The sequence below is a fragment of the Pelobates fuscus genome, chromosome 7, assembly GCF_036172605.1.
Source record: "Pelobates fuscus isolate aPelFus1 chromosome 7, aPelFus1.pri, whole genome shotgun sequence".
Classification (NCBI taxonomy): Eukaryota; Metazoa; Chordata; class Amphibia; order Anura; family Pelobatidae; genus Pelobates; species Pelobates fuscus.
In genome coordinates this window covers 2,144,461-2,160,638 of record NC_086323.1, presented here as the reverse complement: position 1 = coordinate 2,160,638, position 16,178 = coordinate 2,144,461, and the positions used below count along the sequence as shown (strand labels likewise).

General features: G+C 45.9%; 1 protein-coding gene across 1 annotated transcript in view; it reads left to right on the top strand.

Annotated features, from left to right (window-relative positions):
- The window catches only part of LOC134568918 (vitellogenin-A2-like), a 36,636-nt gene extending 21,085 nt beyond the window's left edge, over positions 1–15,551 (top strand). The window contains exons 20-35 of the mRNA XM_063427628.1: positions 3,231–3,375; positions 4,338–4,599; positions 4,791–4,960; positions 5,287–5,820; positions 6,106–6,147; positions 6,237–6,365; positions 6,802–7,014; positions 8,146–8,288; positions 8,566–8,704; positions 9,043–9,178; positions 9,401–9,587; positions 10,019–10,110; positions 12,181–12,278; positions 12,441–12,600; positions 14,875–15,024; positions 15,319–15,551. Coding sequence (XP_063283698.1) covers positions 3,231–3,375; positions 4,338–4,599; positions 4,791–4,960; positions 5,287–5,820; positions 6,106–6,147; positions 6,237–6,365; positions 6,802–7,014; positions 8,146–8,288; positions 8,566–8,704; positions 9,043–9,178; positions 9,401–9,587; positions 10,019–10,110; positions 12,181–12,278; positions 12,441–12,600; positions 14,875–15,024; positions 15,319–15,401 — 2,683 coding nt within the window. The 3' untranslated portion in view covers positions 15,402–15,551. The remainder of the gene's footprint in view (positions 1–3,230; positions 3,376–4,337; positions 4,600–4,790; positions 4,961–5,286; positions 5,821–6,105; positions 6,148–6,236; positions 6,366–6,801; positions 7,015–8,145; positions 8,289–8,565; positions 8,705–9,042; positions 9,179–9,400; positions 9,588–10,018; positions 10,111–12,180; positions 12,279–12,440; positions 12,601–14,874; positions 15,025–15,318) is intronic.
- The last annotated feature ends 627 nt before the right edge of the window (positions 15,552–16,178 follow it).

Genomic DNA, 16,178 nt, shown 5'->3' with positions numbered 1-16,178 from the left:
TGTCAGGACGCAGAGGGCAAGAGTCAGCAGGATTCTCAATGTCTGTGATTGGACCAGGCGGGGGCAGGGATGATGTCAGGACGCAGAGGGCAAGAGTCAGCAGGATTCTCAATGTCTGTGATTGGACCAGGTGAGTGCAGGGATGATGTCAGGACGCAGAGGGCAAGAGTCAGCAGGATTCTCAATGTCTGTGATTGGACCAGGCGAGTGCAGGGATGATGTCAGGGCGCAGAGGGTAAGAGTCAGCAGGATTCTCAATGTCTGTGATTGGACCAGGCGAGTGCAGGGATGATGTCAGGACGCAGAGGGCAAGAGTCAGCAGGATTCTCAATGTCTGTGATTGGACCAGGCGAGTGCAGGGATGATGTCAGGACGCAGAGGGCAAGAGTCAGCAGGATTCTCAATGTCTGTGATTGGACCAGGCGGGGGCAGGGATGATGTCAGGACACAGAGGGTAAGAGTCAGCAGGATTCTCAATGTCTGTGATTGGACCAGGCGAGTGCAGGGATGATGTCAGGACGCAGAGGGTAAGAGTCAGCAGGATTCTCAATGTCTGTGATTGGACCAGGCGGGGGCAGGGATGATGTCAGGACACAGAGGGTAAGAGTCAGCAGGATTCTCAATGTCTGTGATTGGACCAGGCGAGTGCAGGGATGATGTCAGGACGCAGATGGTAAGAGTCAGCAGGATTCTCAATGTCTGTGATTGGACCAGGCGAGTGCAGGGATGATGTCAGGACGCAGAGGGTAAGAGTCAGCAGGATTCTCAATGTCTGTGATTGGACCAGGCTGGGGCAGGGATGATGTCAGGACACAGAGGGTAAGAGTCAGCAGGATTCTCAATGTCTGTGATTGGACCAGGCGAGTAGAGGGATGATGTCAGGACGCAGAGGGTAAGAGTCAGCAGGATTCTCAATGTCTGTGATTGGACCAGGCGAGTGCAGGGATGATGTCAGGACGCAGAGGGCAAGAGTCAGCAGGATTCTCAATGTCTGTGATTGGACCAAGCGAGTGCAGGGATGATGTCAGGACGCAGAGGGTAAGAGTCAGCAGGATTCTCAATGTCTGTGATTGGACCAGGCGAGTGCAGAGATGATGTCAGGACGCAGAGGGTAAGAGTCAGCAGGATTCTCAATGTCTGTGATTGGACCAGGCGAGTGCAGGGATGATGTCAGGACGCAGAGGGCAAGAGTCAGCAGGATTCTCAATGTCTGTGATTGGACCAAGCGAGTGCAGGGATGATGTCAGGACGCAGAGGGTAAGAGTCAGCAGGATTCTCAATGTCTGTGATTGGACCAGGCGAGTGCAGGGATGATGTCAGGACGCAGAGGGCAAGAGTCAGCAGGATTCTCAATGTCTGTGATTGGACCAGGCGAGTGCAGGGATGATGTCAGGACGCAGAGGGTAAGAGTCAGCAGGATTCTCAATGTCTGTGATTGGACCAGGCGAGTGCAGGGATGATGTCAGGACGCAGAGGGCAAGAGTCAGCAGGATTCTCAATGTCTGTGATTGGACCAGGCGAGTGCAGGGATGATGTCAGGACGCAGAGGGCAAGAGTCAGCAGGATTCTCAATGTCTGTGATTGGACCAGGCGAGTGCAGGGATGATGTCAGGACGCAGAGGGCAAGAGTCAGCAGGATTCTCAATGTCTGTGATTGGACCAAGCGAGTGCAGGGATGATGTCAGGACGCAGAGGGTAAGAGTCAGCAGGATTCTCAATGTCTGTGATTGGACCAGGCGAGTGCAGGGATGATGTCAGGACGCAGAGGGTAAGAGTCAGCAGGATTCTCAATGTCTGTGATTGGACCAGGCGAGTGCAGGGATGATGTCAGGACGCAGAGGGCAAGAGTCAGCAGGATTCTCAATGTCTGTGATTGGACCAGGCGGGGGCAGGGATGATGTCAGGACGCAGAGGGTAAGAGTCAGCAGGATTCTCAATGTCTGTGATTGGACCAAGCGAGTGCAGGGATGATGTCAGGACGCAGAGGGTAAGAGTCAGCAGGATTCTCAATGTCTGTGATTGGACCAGGCGAGTGCAGGGATGATGTCAGGACGCAGAAGGTAAGAGTCAGCAGGATTCTCGATGTCTGTGATTGGACCAGGCGAATGCAGGGATGATGTAAGGACGCAGAGGGCAAGAGTCAGCCGGATTCTCAATGTCTGTGATTGGACCAGGCGAGTGCAGGGATGATGTCAGGACGCAGAGGGCAAGAGTCAGCAGGATTCTCAATGTCTGTGATTGGACCAGGCGAGTGCAGGGATGATGTCAGGACGCAGAGGGCAAGAGTCAGCAGGATTCTCAATGTCTGTGATTGGACCAGGCGGGTGCAGGGATGATGTCAGGACACAGAGGGTAAGAGTCAGCAGGATTCTCAATGTCTGTGATTGGACCAGGCGGGTGCAGGGATGATGTCAGGACGCAGAGGGCAAGAGTCAGCAGGATTCTCAATGTCTGTGATTGGACCAGGCGAGTGCAGGGATGATGTCAGGACGCAGAGGGCAAGAGTCAGCAGGATTCTCAATGTCTGTGATTGGACCAGGCGGGTGCAGGGATGATGTCAGGACACAGAGGGTAAGAGTCAGCAGGATTCTCAATGTCTGTGATTGGACCAGGCGAGTGCAGGGATGATGTCAGGACGCAGAGGGCAAGAGTCAGCAGGATTCTCAATGTTTGTGATTGGACCAGGCGAGTGCAGGGATGATGTCAGGACACAGAGGGTAAGAGTTAGCAGGATTCTCAATGTCTGTGATTGGACCAGGCGGGGGCAGGGATGATGTCAGGACGCAGAGGGCAAGAGTTAGCAGGATTCTCAATGTCTGTGATTGGACCAGGCGGGGGCAGGGATGATGTCAGGACACAGAGGGTAAGAGTCAGCAGGATTCTCAATGTCTGTGATTGGACCAGGCGAGTGCAGGGATGATGTCAGGACGCAGAGGGCAAGTCAGTGTTGGGACCTTCACCTGGTGTTTGAAACTTTTTTACAGGATTTAAGGGGGAAACCTTATACTTTTGCCCCATAGGACATTGCAAACTAAAAAAACAAATCGTTTTTATTAGGGTTGGGGTAACCCTTGAACTTCCAAATAAAAGAAACGTTTATTTTTACAGTTGCTTTACAATTATTAATACCAACGTCTTTCAATCATTTGTTCGATTGCACATACTAATTACTCATTTAATAACTGATGCAAATTATGTAAGTGGATAAATGAATCATTTTGCCCCTGAAGGTCTAATGTAATAGCTGTTTCGAGAAATGTTGAGGAGTTGGATGCTGTGAAGAAGACATCAGTTATACCAGACAGAGCTGTCGTAGATATTGTAAAGACTCACTTCCAGAGACATGACAGGAGTTCAGTCGAGGACCACAGCAAGGTAATTCACATTAAATATCCAAATATACTGACTGCATGCGAGATGGTTCCGTGGACAGGGCTCCACTTACAGTACCCGGCAGGACTAGCACTTACAGTACCACTTACAGTACCCGGCAGGACTAGCAATTACAGTACCACTTACAGTACCCGGCAGGACTAGCACTTACAGTACCCGGCAGGACTAGCACTTACAGTACCCGGCAGGACTAGCACTTACAGTACCACTTACAGTACCCGGCAGGACTAGTCTTTTATACGTCTGAGGTTAATAAAACTAGTGCCATGAGAACATATTTTCAGCACATGGTAAGAAGCAAACACCAAGCCGGGCCTCTTCTAGTTCAGTACGTGGAGATGAAATATTTACAAGTGATTTAACGTTAAACAATGACATGTATAACGTTTAACATTTCCACTCTGGTTTTTATAAAATGACGGTATATTTGCAGCTCCGAGCAGCGAGAAAGTTCTTCTAAAAACCCTTACGTGTATATTACTAATAAAATTCGACTTGAAGGTCTAAGTATTATAAAGATGGCACAATAAAATGAAATAAATACAATATATGGAACAATAAGAAAACCAGTCTGTGCTTAAGGGCCGTCTCCATGATTCCCTCATAACTGCGGAAAATATCGTCCACTGATGGTTGTTAAATAGATATAAGCAGAATGGGTTATTTCTTGTATAGGAGGTTTCTTTAAATAAACATATAATGGAATCATTCTGGGTGCGTACCATAAAGCATTGGAATAATTCTGGGTGCGTACCATAAAGCATTGTTCCTACAGTTAGAGAAAGTAAGTGTTTTGTCACCCTGTCTTAATGTTTTAAGATTTGGAGCTCTCCAGCCCTCACAACCGCGACTGTATGTTATGCGATAAATCTGATCCTTAGATCCTGACCATAGTAAATGTTGTTCCCTGCCTCTAAGCATGCACCTATCCCTTTGTTCTGCAGGGGGTTTCTGAAGAAATTGTATCCAAAGCCAATCTTGCAACTGTGACACAACCCGAGTCCACCATGCCTTTGCAGCTATTCTGTATAAAAGTTGGCCCAGTTAAATTTTGTACTGGCAATAAAAAAACAAAATCTTCTCCTAAGAGACGCCACATATTGTACCAAGTGTCTGAGGGGCATGAAGCTACTCTTGCAGCGAGTAAAGTTGCCTATTTGTACCAGGCAGTTGGAGATCACGAATTTCAGATCAAAGTGAAACCCAGTAAGTAACTCTCACAGTACTTCATATTTTGTATATTAAGTGGGGGACACTTAGTCTGACTTTGTGTTAGTGTAGGAATACGGGGTACCAAGTTCTGCTGTTCAGGGGCCCTAGGCAATAGACCACATGCTGTTCAATCAGTGATTTTTGATGGATGTTTTAATCCATGACTTCTCCACATGTGATCACAGATCAAGTTGATCCAGCCATTGAGAAACTGCAGCTGGAAGTAACAGCTGGACCCAATGCTGCTTCTAAAATCATTGCTCTGGTAGAAGAAGACAATGAAGACGTGGAGCAGCTGGACGAGTCTGTGATCCAGAAGAGACTGAAAACTTTCCTTGGAATTGATGAATATTTGGTAAGTTGGTTTATACAGAGACATTACATAACTGTTTCTTGCTAGAGGTGAAAATCCTTTACTTGGTAACAAATCCTTCAAATGGAAAACTCGCTCAGTAATCACTTCTTTAAATCAAGACAAAGACCTTCATAAAAATCTTTCTACTGTCACAGAGGTCTCCATAGCTCTTGGAGAAGGTTTGTTGCTGCAGTAGGTTACTTATGCAGCAAGCTGATGAATATGACGTGCCTCAGAGTTTCTCTCCTTGTTATTTCTTATTACCGGATTTGTATTGCCATTTATGATCTTTCATGCAAATGTTTCATATATATTTATTTTTTTAGGCCAAAAATGAAAGTTTACATCGGAGGTGGTCCAAGAGGTATCCGAAAAGTAAGGTTCATAAACCAAAATATAGAAGAAGTTCTCCTAGTTCATCCAGCTCTTCATCCAGTCAGTCATCTCAGTCTTCATCAGAAAGTCAGCAGCGTTCACATCAGCAGCACAAGAAACAGGAAGCACATCAAGGCACTCAAAGGCGAGAACATATTGCTAAAGTTGGTGGCAGGCAAAACCACAGCTCCAGCTCCAGTTCCAGCTCCAGTTCCAGGGGAAGCAGAAGCTCCAGCAGCAGCAGAGGCAGCAGACCCAGCAGCTCCAGCAGCAGCAGTAGTCAGAGGAGCAGCTCCAGTAGTGGCAGTGGAAGAAGCAGCAGCTCCAGCTCTAGCTCCAGCTCCAGCAACAGGCAAGGTTATCAAAACTCCAGACAGCAGAGTCGCAGACATCCTCAACAGAGGAGCCAAGAAAACTCCAGACAGAAACAACACGATCGTTCTCAACAGAGACACCGCAACAGCAGAAACACCGACCTTGAACAGGTAACGTTAACCCACCAGGAGCAGCAGCTAGGCCCCTGGGCAGCCCTCGTGGTCTCGGATAGAAGGCAGAGAGAAAACAATGAGCAATTAATAGAGCAGTTATTTTTAATGTAACAAGCCCCCACCCATCCTGAGTGCCCATTGGCACGCACTCACTGAGCATCAGACTGACCAACATTGAACAGGAAGGGATTTCCCATGATATTTCTGGAATGATCGCCTCAGTGTATTTATTGATGATGTTGCTGGGAGCGGAGAGATTTGAACTGTTATTCTTCTTTCTAGATGGAAGTTTATCAGTTGCGATTCAGGCCCTCACGGATCGTGGTAAGTTTTCTGTTTAAATTAATTTCCTGACCGGGTGGTCCATGTGACAAGCTGTGTGTGTAATCATGTTCTGCTAACTTTACATGCAGCATGGGATACATGGCATTAAGCGGGTGGCCGGGAAGGTGCGCTCCATTATTGGCCATTCCCGCTATACATCTTCGTCATCCAGCAGCAGCAGCAGCAGCAGTTCCTCATCTCGAAGATCTGCCCGCAACGTAAGTCATTGCGAAACAGCCAAGAGTGACTCATTTTCAATTCCAGGAATACAACCTCAAAAATACACACAAAATATTGAACATAAGAAAACAGCTTTATATTCCCATATATTGGTGAACGTGAGAATGAGAATCACTGGTCGATTCCCCACACTGTGCTGCACATTTACGCACTCACAATCTGCTTTTATCAGTGTGTCTGTCTCTGTCAGTCTGTCTCTGTCTCTGTCAGTGTGTCTGTCTCTGTCGGTGTGTCTCTGTCTGTCTCTGTCAGTGTGTCTGTCTCTGTCAGTGTGTCTGTCTCTGTCAGTGTGTCTCTGTCTGTCTCTGTCAGTGTGTCTGTCTATGTCAGTGTGTCTCTGTCTGTCTGGATCTATCTTTCTCTTGGCCAGTAATCAGAAAATTCTCACTCAAATAGGAACATTTTTGTTTTCAGAGAGGATTCCTTGGCGATAAGAAATCTCCATGTCTGGTGGTTACTGCCCAGGCTTTGAGAAACGACAAGAAAAAGCAAGGCTACCAACTGATTGCATTCACAGATTATTACTCCTCCAGACCCCAGGTTCAGGCCTACGTAGTGGACATCGCTGGACAGAGCCGCTACAGAGTCTGTGCCGACGTTCGCATGGAAAGCCCTCATGCAGCTCGGGTATGTGTTTTAGAATATTTTAATAATAATAATCAGACCAAGAAGCGGACATCTTTCAGCGTGTGGCGTGGCACAGCTTACATTGACCTGCCTCCAGTCCTTGCAATGTCTGTATAACTCCTGTAATCCTCTGAAAGGGATGCCCTTCGTCAATACAGATCCCAAGGACTTATTAATGTGAACGTCACTCATTCTTTTCTACAATGTAATGACCTGGACAATTTCCAATAGCTGTATATACTGCACGTTGCCACCATCAGTATGCGTGCGAGGATTGTGCAGGGATTATGCAAGGATTGTGTGAGGATTGTGCGTGGATTATGCAAGGATTGTGTGAGGATTGTGTGAGGATTGTGCGTGGATTATGCAAGGATTGTGTGTGGATTGTGCAGGGATTGTGCAGGGATTGTGTGTGGAATGTGTGTGGAATGTGTGTGGAATGTGTGTGGTATGTGCGTGGTATGTGCGTGGATTGTGTGTGGTTTGTGTGTGGATTGTGCGTGGATTGTGCGTGGAATGTGCGTGGATTGTGCGTGGATTGTGCGAGGATTGTGAGTGGATTGTGAGTGGATTGTGAGTGGATTGTGCGTGGAATGTGTGTGGATTGTGTGTGGAATGTGTGTGGATTGTGTGTGGATTGTGTGTGGATTGTGTGTGGTTTGTGTGTGGAATGTGCGTGGATTGTGTGTGGTTTGTGCGTGGAATGTGCGTGGATTGTGTGTGGATTGTGTGTGGATTGTGCGTGGATTGTGAGTGGATTGTGCATGGAATGTGCGTGGAATGTGCGTGGATTGTGTGTGGAATGTGTGTGGAATGTGTGTGGATTGTGTGTGGAATGTGTGTGGATTGTGTGTGGTTTGTACGTGGAATGTGCGTGGATTGTGTGTGGAATGTGTGTGGATTGTGTGTGGAATGTGTGAGGATTGTGAGTGGATTGTGCGTGGTTTGTGTGTGGATTGTGTGTGGATTGTGTGTGGAATGTGTGTGGATTGTGCGTGGATTGTGCGTGGATTGTGCGAGGACTGTGGGTGTCTGTTCTGAGTAGTCATTTTCCTAGCTGTGTGTTGAGTGTCCTCTTCTAACCCACTAATCCATCACAAACTGGACAATCTGTGTTTCTGTCTGATCTAGGCTGACGTGAAATGGGGTCCCAACTGCCAGCAATACAAGGTGTCTCTCAAGACAGAGGCAGGACGGCTTGGAAATCAAGCAGCAATAAGTACAAAAATGCAGTGGAATCAAGTTTCTTCAAAACTGAAAGCACTCATCAAAATGTAAGACACGTGGTTTTATCCTTATTTATTCTGTCTAATTACTGCGACCCACGTGATCACGCCAGGACATAACACTAAGCTTACTACAGGCCTGATTATTCTACAAACTAGCTAATGTGACCACGATAAACCTGACTTTCCCATTATGAAGATAAGATTAATTTAATTACAATAAGAGGGTTTGATCTATTTGCTCCAATAAGGGGTGTTGCCTTTTGCGAATAGCTGCAGTATAAAGTTCTCTGCTCAGACGGCGGACTCCTCTCTCTATTTCTAGGATTTACAAGTACCTGCCTGGCGTGGCCTACATGCTTGGCGCATATGAAAGTAACCAGAAGAATCCATCCCGGGAGGCGAGGATGATCTTTTCTCTCTCTGATCCCAGGACAGTAAATGCTCTTCTACGCATTCCAGGGGTAAGTATGCAGAGCGCCTATATCGGCTATTACCGTTCAATAAGCCGTATCATCGTACCTTGGCCATCAGAATTAGTCTGTGCGCCACCAGTGGAATGCTGGATCCCAGCCTCTGATTGGCTGCTGACATCACGTGATTTCCACAGCCTTATTTTTGTACCAGTAAGTGTCAGGGTGTGACCTTAGCATAGCTCAATAAGATGGGAATAATATTAACCTATTTGCATTAAGGAAAGGCACAGTGCCTCCGTTAAATCTTCCTTTCACTGGAGCCTGTGTTATATTCCTGCTCCTTTATGTCATGGTGCTGCTTTTAACCTCTGACTCCTGTTTTACAGAGCACTCTCTACTACCCAGGCATCGAAATCCCAGTACCAATCAGTGCCGCCTATAACCCAGCACCCTCAGCCGTCCATCTCCCCAACATGAATTTCTTCTCAGATTTCCACAGCTCACTGACACAAGCTATGCAAGGTGGGTAATCTCCCGTGGGCGATATAGAGCAGGATACATGGTGAGATAGCTCATTGGATAGGACTCCAGTTGCAGTAGCTCACATTAACGGGTTTGAGTCATATAATCAATGAGTATCAATAACAGCTGCGTAATAATAACACGTAATAGTACAAAATGCATTATGTTAATGTTATATATATAATATTATATATGCTAGTAATATCTTCTAATACTTAACAGGCCAGTGCAGCATAACTAATGACCAAGTCACCACTTTCAATGGAAATTATCTTAATATTACCAAGACCGGACAATGCTTCCAAGTCGCGGCCGCGGACTGCACCAGCGAAGCCAAGTTTATGTTCCTGACAAAGAGTTCTGCCAAGACTCCAGAATCTCACGATGTTAATGTCAAAGTTGGAAATTTGTGAGTTCACCTTGCTGCTGTGGCTTTGTTGCTGTGGTTGTTGCTTAATTCGATAACTGCTATTATGATTTATAAAACACCACCATGTTCCGCAGGGCGGTACTATACTTGCAAACATGATGTCATTACAAAAATCCAAATTAGACATACATGAACAAAATGTGATCAGATAAGCGTATAAGCTGATTGCTGGTTGTGTGATGTTATAAGAGCCCTGCACAATTAGAGAAGATTTGTGAAGGAAAGGATCCTTGTTGGTAAGGATGGGGAGTTGTGTAGGGTAAGAATTGCAGAAGATGCTGATGTGAGGACAGACACAAGTCTTTCATAGAGCAGAGACGCAGACAAACATATTTCTCAGAACTTATGTATGCACATGTAGCGCTTGCGACGTGAGACTTTATTCAGAGACACTTTTTTTATTTCCGTAGTGAAATTGAAATGTTGGACGCTGAACATCTCCAGCTTGTGGTTAACAAAGCCGAAATCACCAAGGATAAACTTCCCTATGAGATCAGCTCCGGTAAGGAAACCACAGGATTTAACTGGGGAATAGAACGTGGACAGAAGTAATGATACTATGGTAGGATGGGAGTAACGATACTATGCTAGGATGGGATTAACAATACTATGATAGGATGGGAGTAACGATACTATGATAGGATGAGAATAACGATACTATGATAGGATGGGAGTAACGATACTATGATAGGATGGGATTAACAATACTATGATAGGATGGGAGTAACGATACTATGATAGGATGAGAATAACGATACTATGATAGGATGGGAGTAACGATACTATGATAGGATGGGATTAACAATACTATGATAGGATGGGACTAACGATACTATGATAGGATGAGAATAACGATACTATGATAGGATGGGAGTAACGATACTATGATAGGATGGGAGTAACGATACTATGATAGGATGGGAGTAACGATACTATGATAGGATGGGAGTAACGATACTATGATAGGATGGGAGTAACGATACTGTGGTAGGATGGGAGTAACGATACTATGATAGGATGGGAGTAACGATACTATGATAGGATGGGAGTAACGATACTATGATAGGATGGGAGTAACGATACTATGGTAGGATGGGAGTAACGATACTATGATAGGATGGGAGTAACGATACTATGATAGGATGGGAAGTAACGATACTATGATAGGATGGGAAGTAACGATACTATGATAGGATGGGAGTAACGATACTATGATAGGATGAGAGTAACAATACTGTGGTAGGATGGGAGTAACGATACTATGATAGGATGAGAGTAACAATACTGTGGTAGGATGGAGTAACGATACTATGATAGGATGAGAGTAACAATACTGTGGTAGGATGAGAGTAACAATACTATGGTAGGATGGGATTAACAATACTATGATAGGATGGGAGTAACGATACTATGATAGGATGGGAGTAACGATACTATGATAGGATGGGAGTAACGATACTATGATAGGATGGGAGTAACGATACTATGATAGGATGGGAGTAACAATACTACGATAGGATGGGAGTAACGATACTATGATAGGATGGGAGTAAAGATACTATGATAGGATGGGAGTAACGATACTATGATAGGATGGGAGTAACGATACTATGATAGGATGGGAGTAACGATACTATGATAGGATGGGAGTAACGATACTATGATAGGATGGGAGTAACGATACTATGATAGGATGGGAGTAACGATACTATGATAGGATGGGAGTAACGATACTATGATAGGATGGGAGTAACGATACTATGGTAGGATGCGAGTAACGATACTATGATAGGATGGGAGTAACGATACTATGATAGGATGGAAGTAACGATACTATGATAGGATGGGAGTAACGATACTATGATAGGATGGGAGTAACGATACTATGATAGGATGGGAGTAACGATACTATGATAGGATGGGAGTAACGATACTATGATAGGATGGGAGTAACGATACTATGATAGGATGGGAGTAACGATACTATGATAGGATGGGAGTAACGATACTATGATAGGATGAGAGTAACAATATATAGGATAGAAGTAACATACTATAATAGGATGGGAGTAACATACTGTGATAGGATGGAAGTAACAATACTATGATAGGATGGAAGTAACGATACTATGATAGGATGGGAGTAACGATACTATGGTAGAATGGGAGTAACAATACTATGATAGGCTGGGAGTAACGATACTATGATAGGATGGGAGTAACGATACTATGATAGGATGGAGTAACGATACTATGATAGGATGAGAGTAAGTATATATAGGATAGAAGTAACATACTATAATAGGATGGGAGTAACATACTGTGATAGGATGGGAGTAACAATACGATGATAGGATGGAAGTAACGATACTATGATAGGATAAGAGTAACATACTGTGATAGGATGGAAGTAACGATACTATGATAGGATGGAAGTACCGATACTATGATAGCATAGGAAGTAACAATACCAATAAAGGATGGAAGTCACAATACTATGAGAAAATGCAGCATTACTAGTATATTATCCAGTTATTAGAAGTTTAATAGACCTGTTTATAAATCCATGTAGATCCACTTATCAAGATCAGTGAGGAAGAAGGGGCCTATGTTCTCATCGCCCCAGACTTTGGCATTGAGAGACTTTACTATGGTGGAAAGACCAGTCAGGTAGGTCACGGTGCTCCTGGTAGGTATTGATAGGGTGTCAGCGCGGAGAGATGGAAGGTTCTGTCTCCACAGCGCTCACAGCCTTTATATGGACCCATCCAAAAGGATACTATCACAAGTGAATTCTGAGTATCCTAACGCCTTGTTTTAATATCAATGTAGATTCACACAGCAATGTGGATGCGCGGTAAGACTTGTGGAATGTGTGGACTCCATGATGGGGAGACAGAGCGGGAATACCAGAGGCCAGACGGTTCACTCGCCACAGATGTCCACAGTTTTAGTGATTCATGGACTCTCCTCGATGATACTTGCACAGGAGGTAAATTCTTTAAACAGTGTAACGGCATCCCCCAGGCATAAAAAGGGGTTAACAGCCGTTTAGTAGATCTTCCCCTTCCAGAGATACAGGCACAGCTACTGCAGAACACCAAACTCCCGAACCGGAACCTCACGAATAGCTGCTAGCAGACAAACAGGAAAAGCATCCAAGCGGCTTACACTCCTGGCAATCAGTCTCTAACAGCATACATTAAATCCCCCCAAAGTCGAGACAGAGCTCCGTGTTGAGGGTAGAGCAGTGGTCTGACTGTACTAGCACATACAGCCTCTTTTATTCCCAATCCACAAACATAGTACTGCCCACAGGGTTTTACAGAACAACCAATCAAACCGTACAATACACACAGACACTCCCACACAAAATCCTCCCCTCTGCCTGTGATATGATTACTGAACACAATGGGTAATAAAATTATCACAGGCAGAGGAATACAGTTTTTACAAAATATTAATAACTTCTAAAATATACATTCCATTCACATTTTCATAATCAGCATGCTGAAAATAAACACATACTCAAAAATCAGGGCAATCAGTTCAGGGGTTAAAAAGTTAAGGGAAAGTCTTATTTGACCGACTGCAAGCACATTTTCATGCCCAAAGGAGTTCCATAGATTTGGGCTGTGCGGTTGGTCAATTCCACACAGAAAAATGTCTAAGTCCCATTCGAATGCATGAACAGGACCGTTCGTGCAAATAGCCCAGTCTAGCAGTGCGTTCGAATTTTCGAACTCACTTCGATTCCAGTCGAAGCGTTGAAGTTCCTGAAGGTAACGGTCAGCGGTGTTCGTGCAAAGGTGTAACCGATTTTAGTTCTATAGATTCAAGGGCACGCACCGCTGAACGCGTTCGACTAAATTAAAATGGCCCCCGCCACGTGTTCAATTTTCGAATGGCGGCCACTTCGACTACTTCGGAACTTCGACGGCATTCGAAGTGCCAATTTAAAAGTACAAATCCTTTCTCTGGGAGTTAAAGGGCCAGCAGCAGCACAACAAAAATCCATTATGCCCAAATCTGTTATTTCAAGGGCCAAACCTCCCAGGGACCATAGTCCAGAGGCAACAGGTGGGCAACCAGGCTCCTCCAATGCAATGTGGCGAGATTGGTCTCGTCACATCTCTCCCCTTTTCCAAACAGACTAACAGGGTATCTGACCTCCTGTCGGTCAGTGCCCTTGTTAGTCCAGCAGCCGACGCGCAAAACACAATCAGCAGTACAGCCCACCCACAATAAATGGTTACTACACCTGGGTAGAGGAGAAACTTGTCCATGTCCAGGTGCCTCACCACATCTGTGCGGGGAACTGGTAGGTTGCCTTGGTGGGTTGCTGAGTGGGCAGAGACCAGCGGTACTCTGCTCGGGTGCCAGCGCTTCCATGGAAGTAGCCTGGTTGGAGCCTGGTTGTGGGAGGGGGAGACCGACTGTCTTCCCTTTAGATACACAGCTCTGCTGCTGGAGGGGGAGACCGACTGTCTCTGCTCCCTGTAACTCAGCCTGCCGCTTGGGAATGGAGACTGTGCTCTCTATTCCCTGTAGGACACTCTGCCGCTGGGGAATGGAGACTGGGCTCCCAATTCCCTGCAGATCACACTGCCGCTGGAGAATGGAGACTGGGCTCCCAATTCCCTGCAATTCACTCTGCTTCTGGGGGACAGGAGCAACTATCTCTGCCCCCTGTAACTCAGCCTGCCGCTGGGGAATGGAGACTGGGCTCCCAATTCCCTGCAAGTCACTCTGCTGCTGGGGGACAGGAGCAACTATCTCTGCCCCCTGTAACTCAGCATGCTGCTGGGGAATGGAGACTGGGCTCCCAATTCCCTGCAATTCACTCTGCTGCTGGGGGACAGGAGCAACTGATGTGACGAGACCAATCTCGCCACAAACAGATAGTCTCCCTAGTGCTCTGTAGTGGTTATGGTGCCAAAACTGCCCTGGCTCCCATCCCCCCATTGTTAGTAGTCAAAACATTTTAGAACGTGGTTCCCCCATGTCAGACGTTTTTACTGCCCATTAAACAATGATTAATAAAGATTTCTACAACATTTAATTCAATTTACACCTTCCATTCTGGAAAATAGATAACGCTTCGATAGGTAGGTGTTTACAAATAATTTGAGAGGAGAATCAAACCCTGAACTGGCTGCGTATATTATAAACTGTCAGACTCAGTAGGCCCATCTCATCGAAGCACTTTAATAGATCTCTCTGGGGAAGGAATGGCTCCAATAACTATTGTTGTATTTTGTTGCAGCGTGTAAAATGGAGCGAGCGACTGTGACATTGGAAAAGGAAGCGTGGGAGTCGACATGTTACTCTGTGCACCCAGTACTGCGCTGTGCTAAAGGATGCGCCCCAAGGAGCGTGACCCCGGTGGCCATTGGCTTCAGCTGTGTGGCTGCAGGTAAGTGTTCATTCCTATTTTCAATTATCCTGCAAAATACTGCAGCACCACACTCTATAGCAATGTGCAATTCTATTTCTTCACATCTCGCAGTACTCGTAACAAAAACCTGCTACGGCTTTTCATCTCCCCGAGAAAACGTGCTTTCTGTTACTATATCGCCAACATGCTCCACAGCGCTGACCGGAATAACTCGAAAAGCATGACCCCCTCAGCGCCCCCATAAACACTCTGCTCCCCCGTCCCCTGATTGTCTGATGTACTTTCCATTGATCTCCTGTTCTTACCTTACAGGTGAACCTAGAGATGAGCAAGCCATCGTAGACCAATCTATAGATCTGTTTGAGACAGTAGATGCCCACGCAGCCTGCTCCTGAGCACCCGAAAGACGCCAGCATGATATGAACATGCCGCTGGAGACTACACACTTATTATCTATGCAGAATATAGAAAAGAGAAAGTCTGTTAAAATAAATAAACTCTCAGAATGCATTGTCTGCTGTAAACTTTGATTCAATAAATATTTGCATCCAAAAACAAGTGGCGTTATCAATTTATTGTAATCAGAACAGAAGTCCATTCCCGGCTGCTAGGAGGGTATCGGATATTATCACAGCTCTGTCATCAGAAATAGTCTCTGCATCCTCATACTGTAATTATAAAATATGCAAAATGTTGAAGATTTTTTTAATATACGGGGCTCAGTAACACAGTACGGGGTGTGGTGTGGGGGGTCTGTATACGCGGGGCTCAGTGACACAGAACGGGTGTGATTTGCAATCTGACCCTCCCCCACGCTGTATACGGGGCTCAGTAACACAGTACGGGGTGTGGTGTGGGGGTCTGTATACGGGGCTCAGTGACACAGAACGGGTGTGATTTGCAATCTGACCCTCCCCCACGCTGTATACGGGGATCAGTAACACAGTACGGGGTGTGGTGTGGGGGTCTGTATACGGGGCTCAGTGACACAGAACGGGTGTGATTTGTAATCTGACCCTCCCCCACGCTGTATACGGGGATCAGTAACACAGTACGGGGTGTGGTGTGGGGGTCTGTATACGGGGCTCAGTGACACAGAACGGGTGTGATTTGCAATCTGACCCTCCCCACGCTGTATACGGGGCTCAGTAACAGTACGGGGTGTGGTGTGG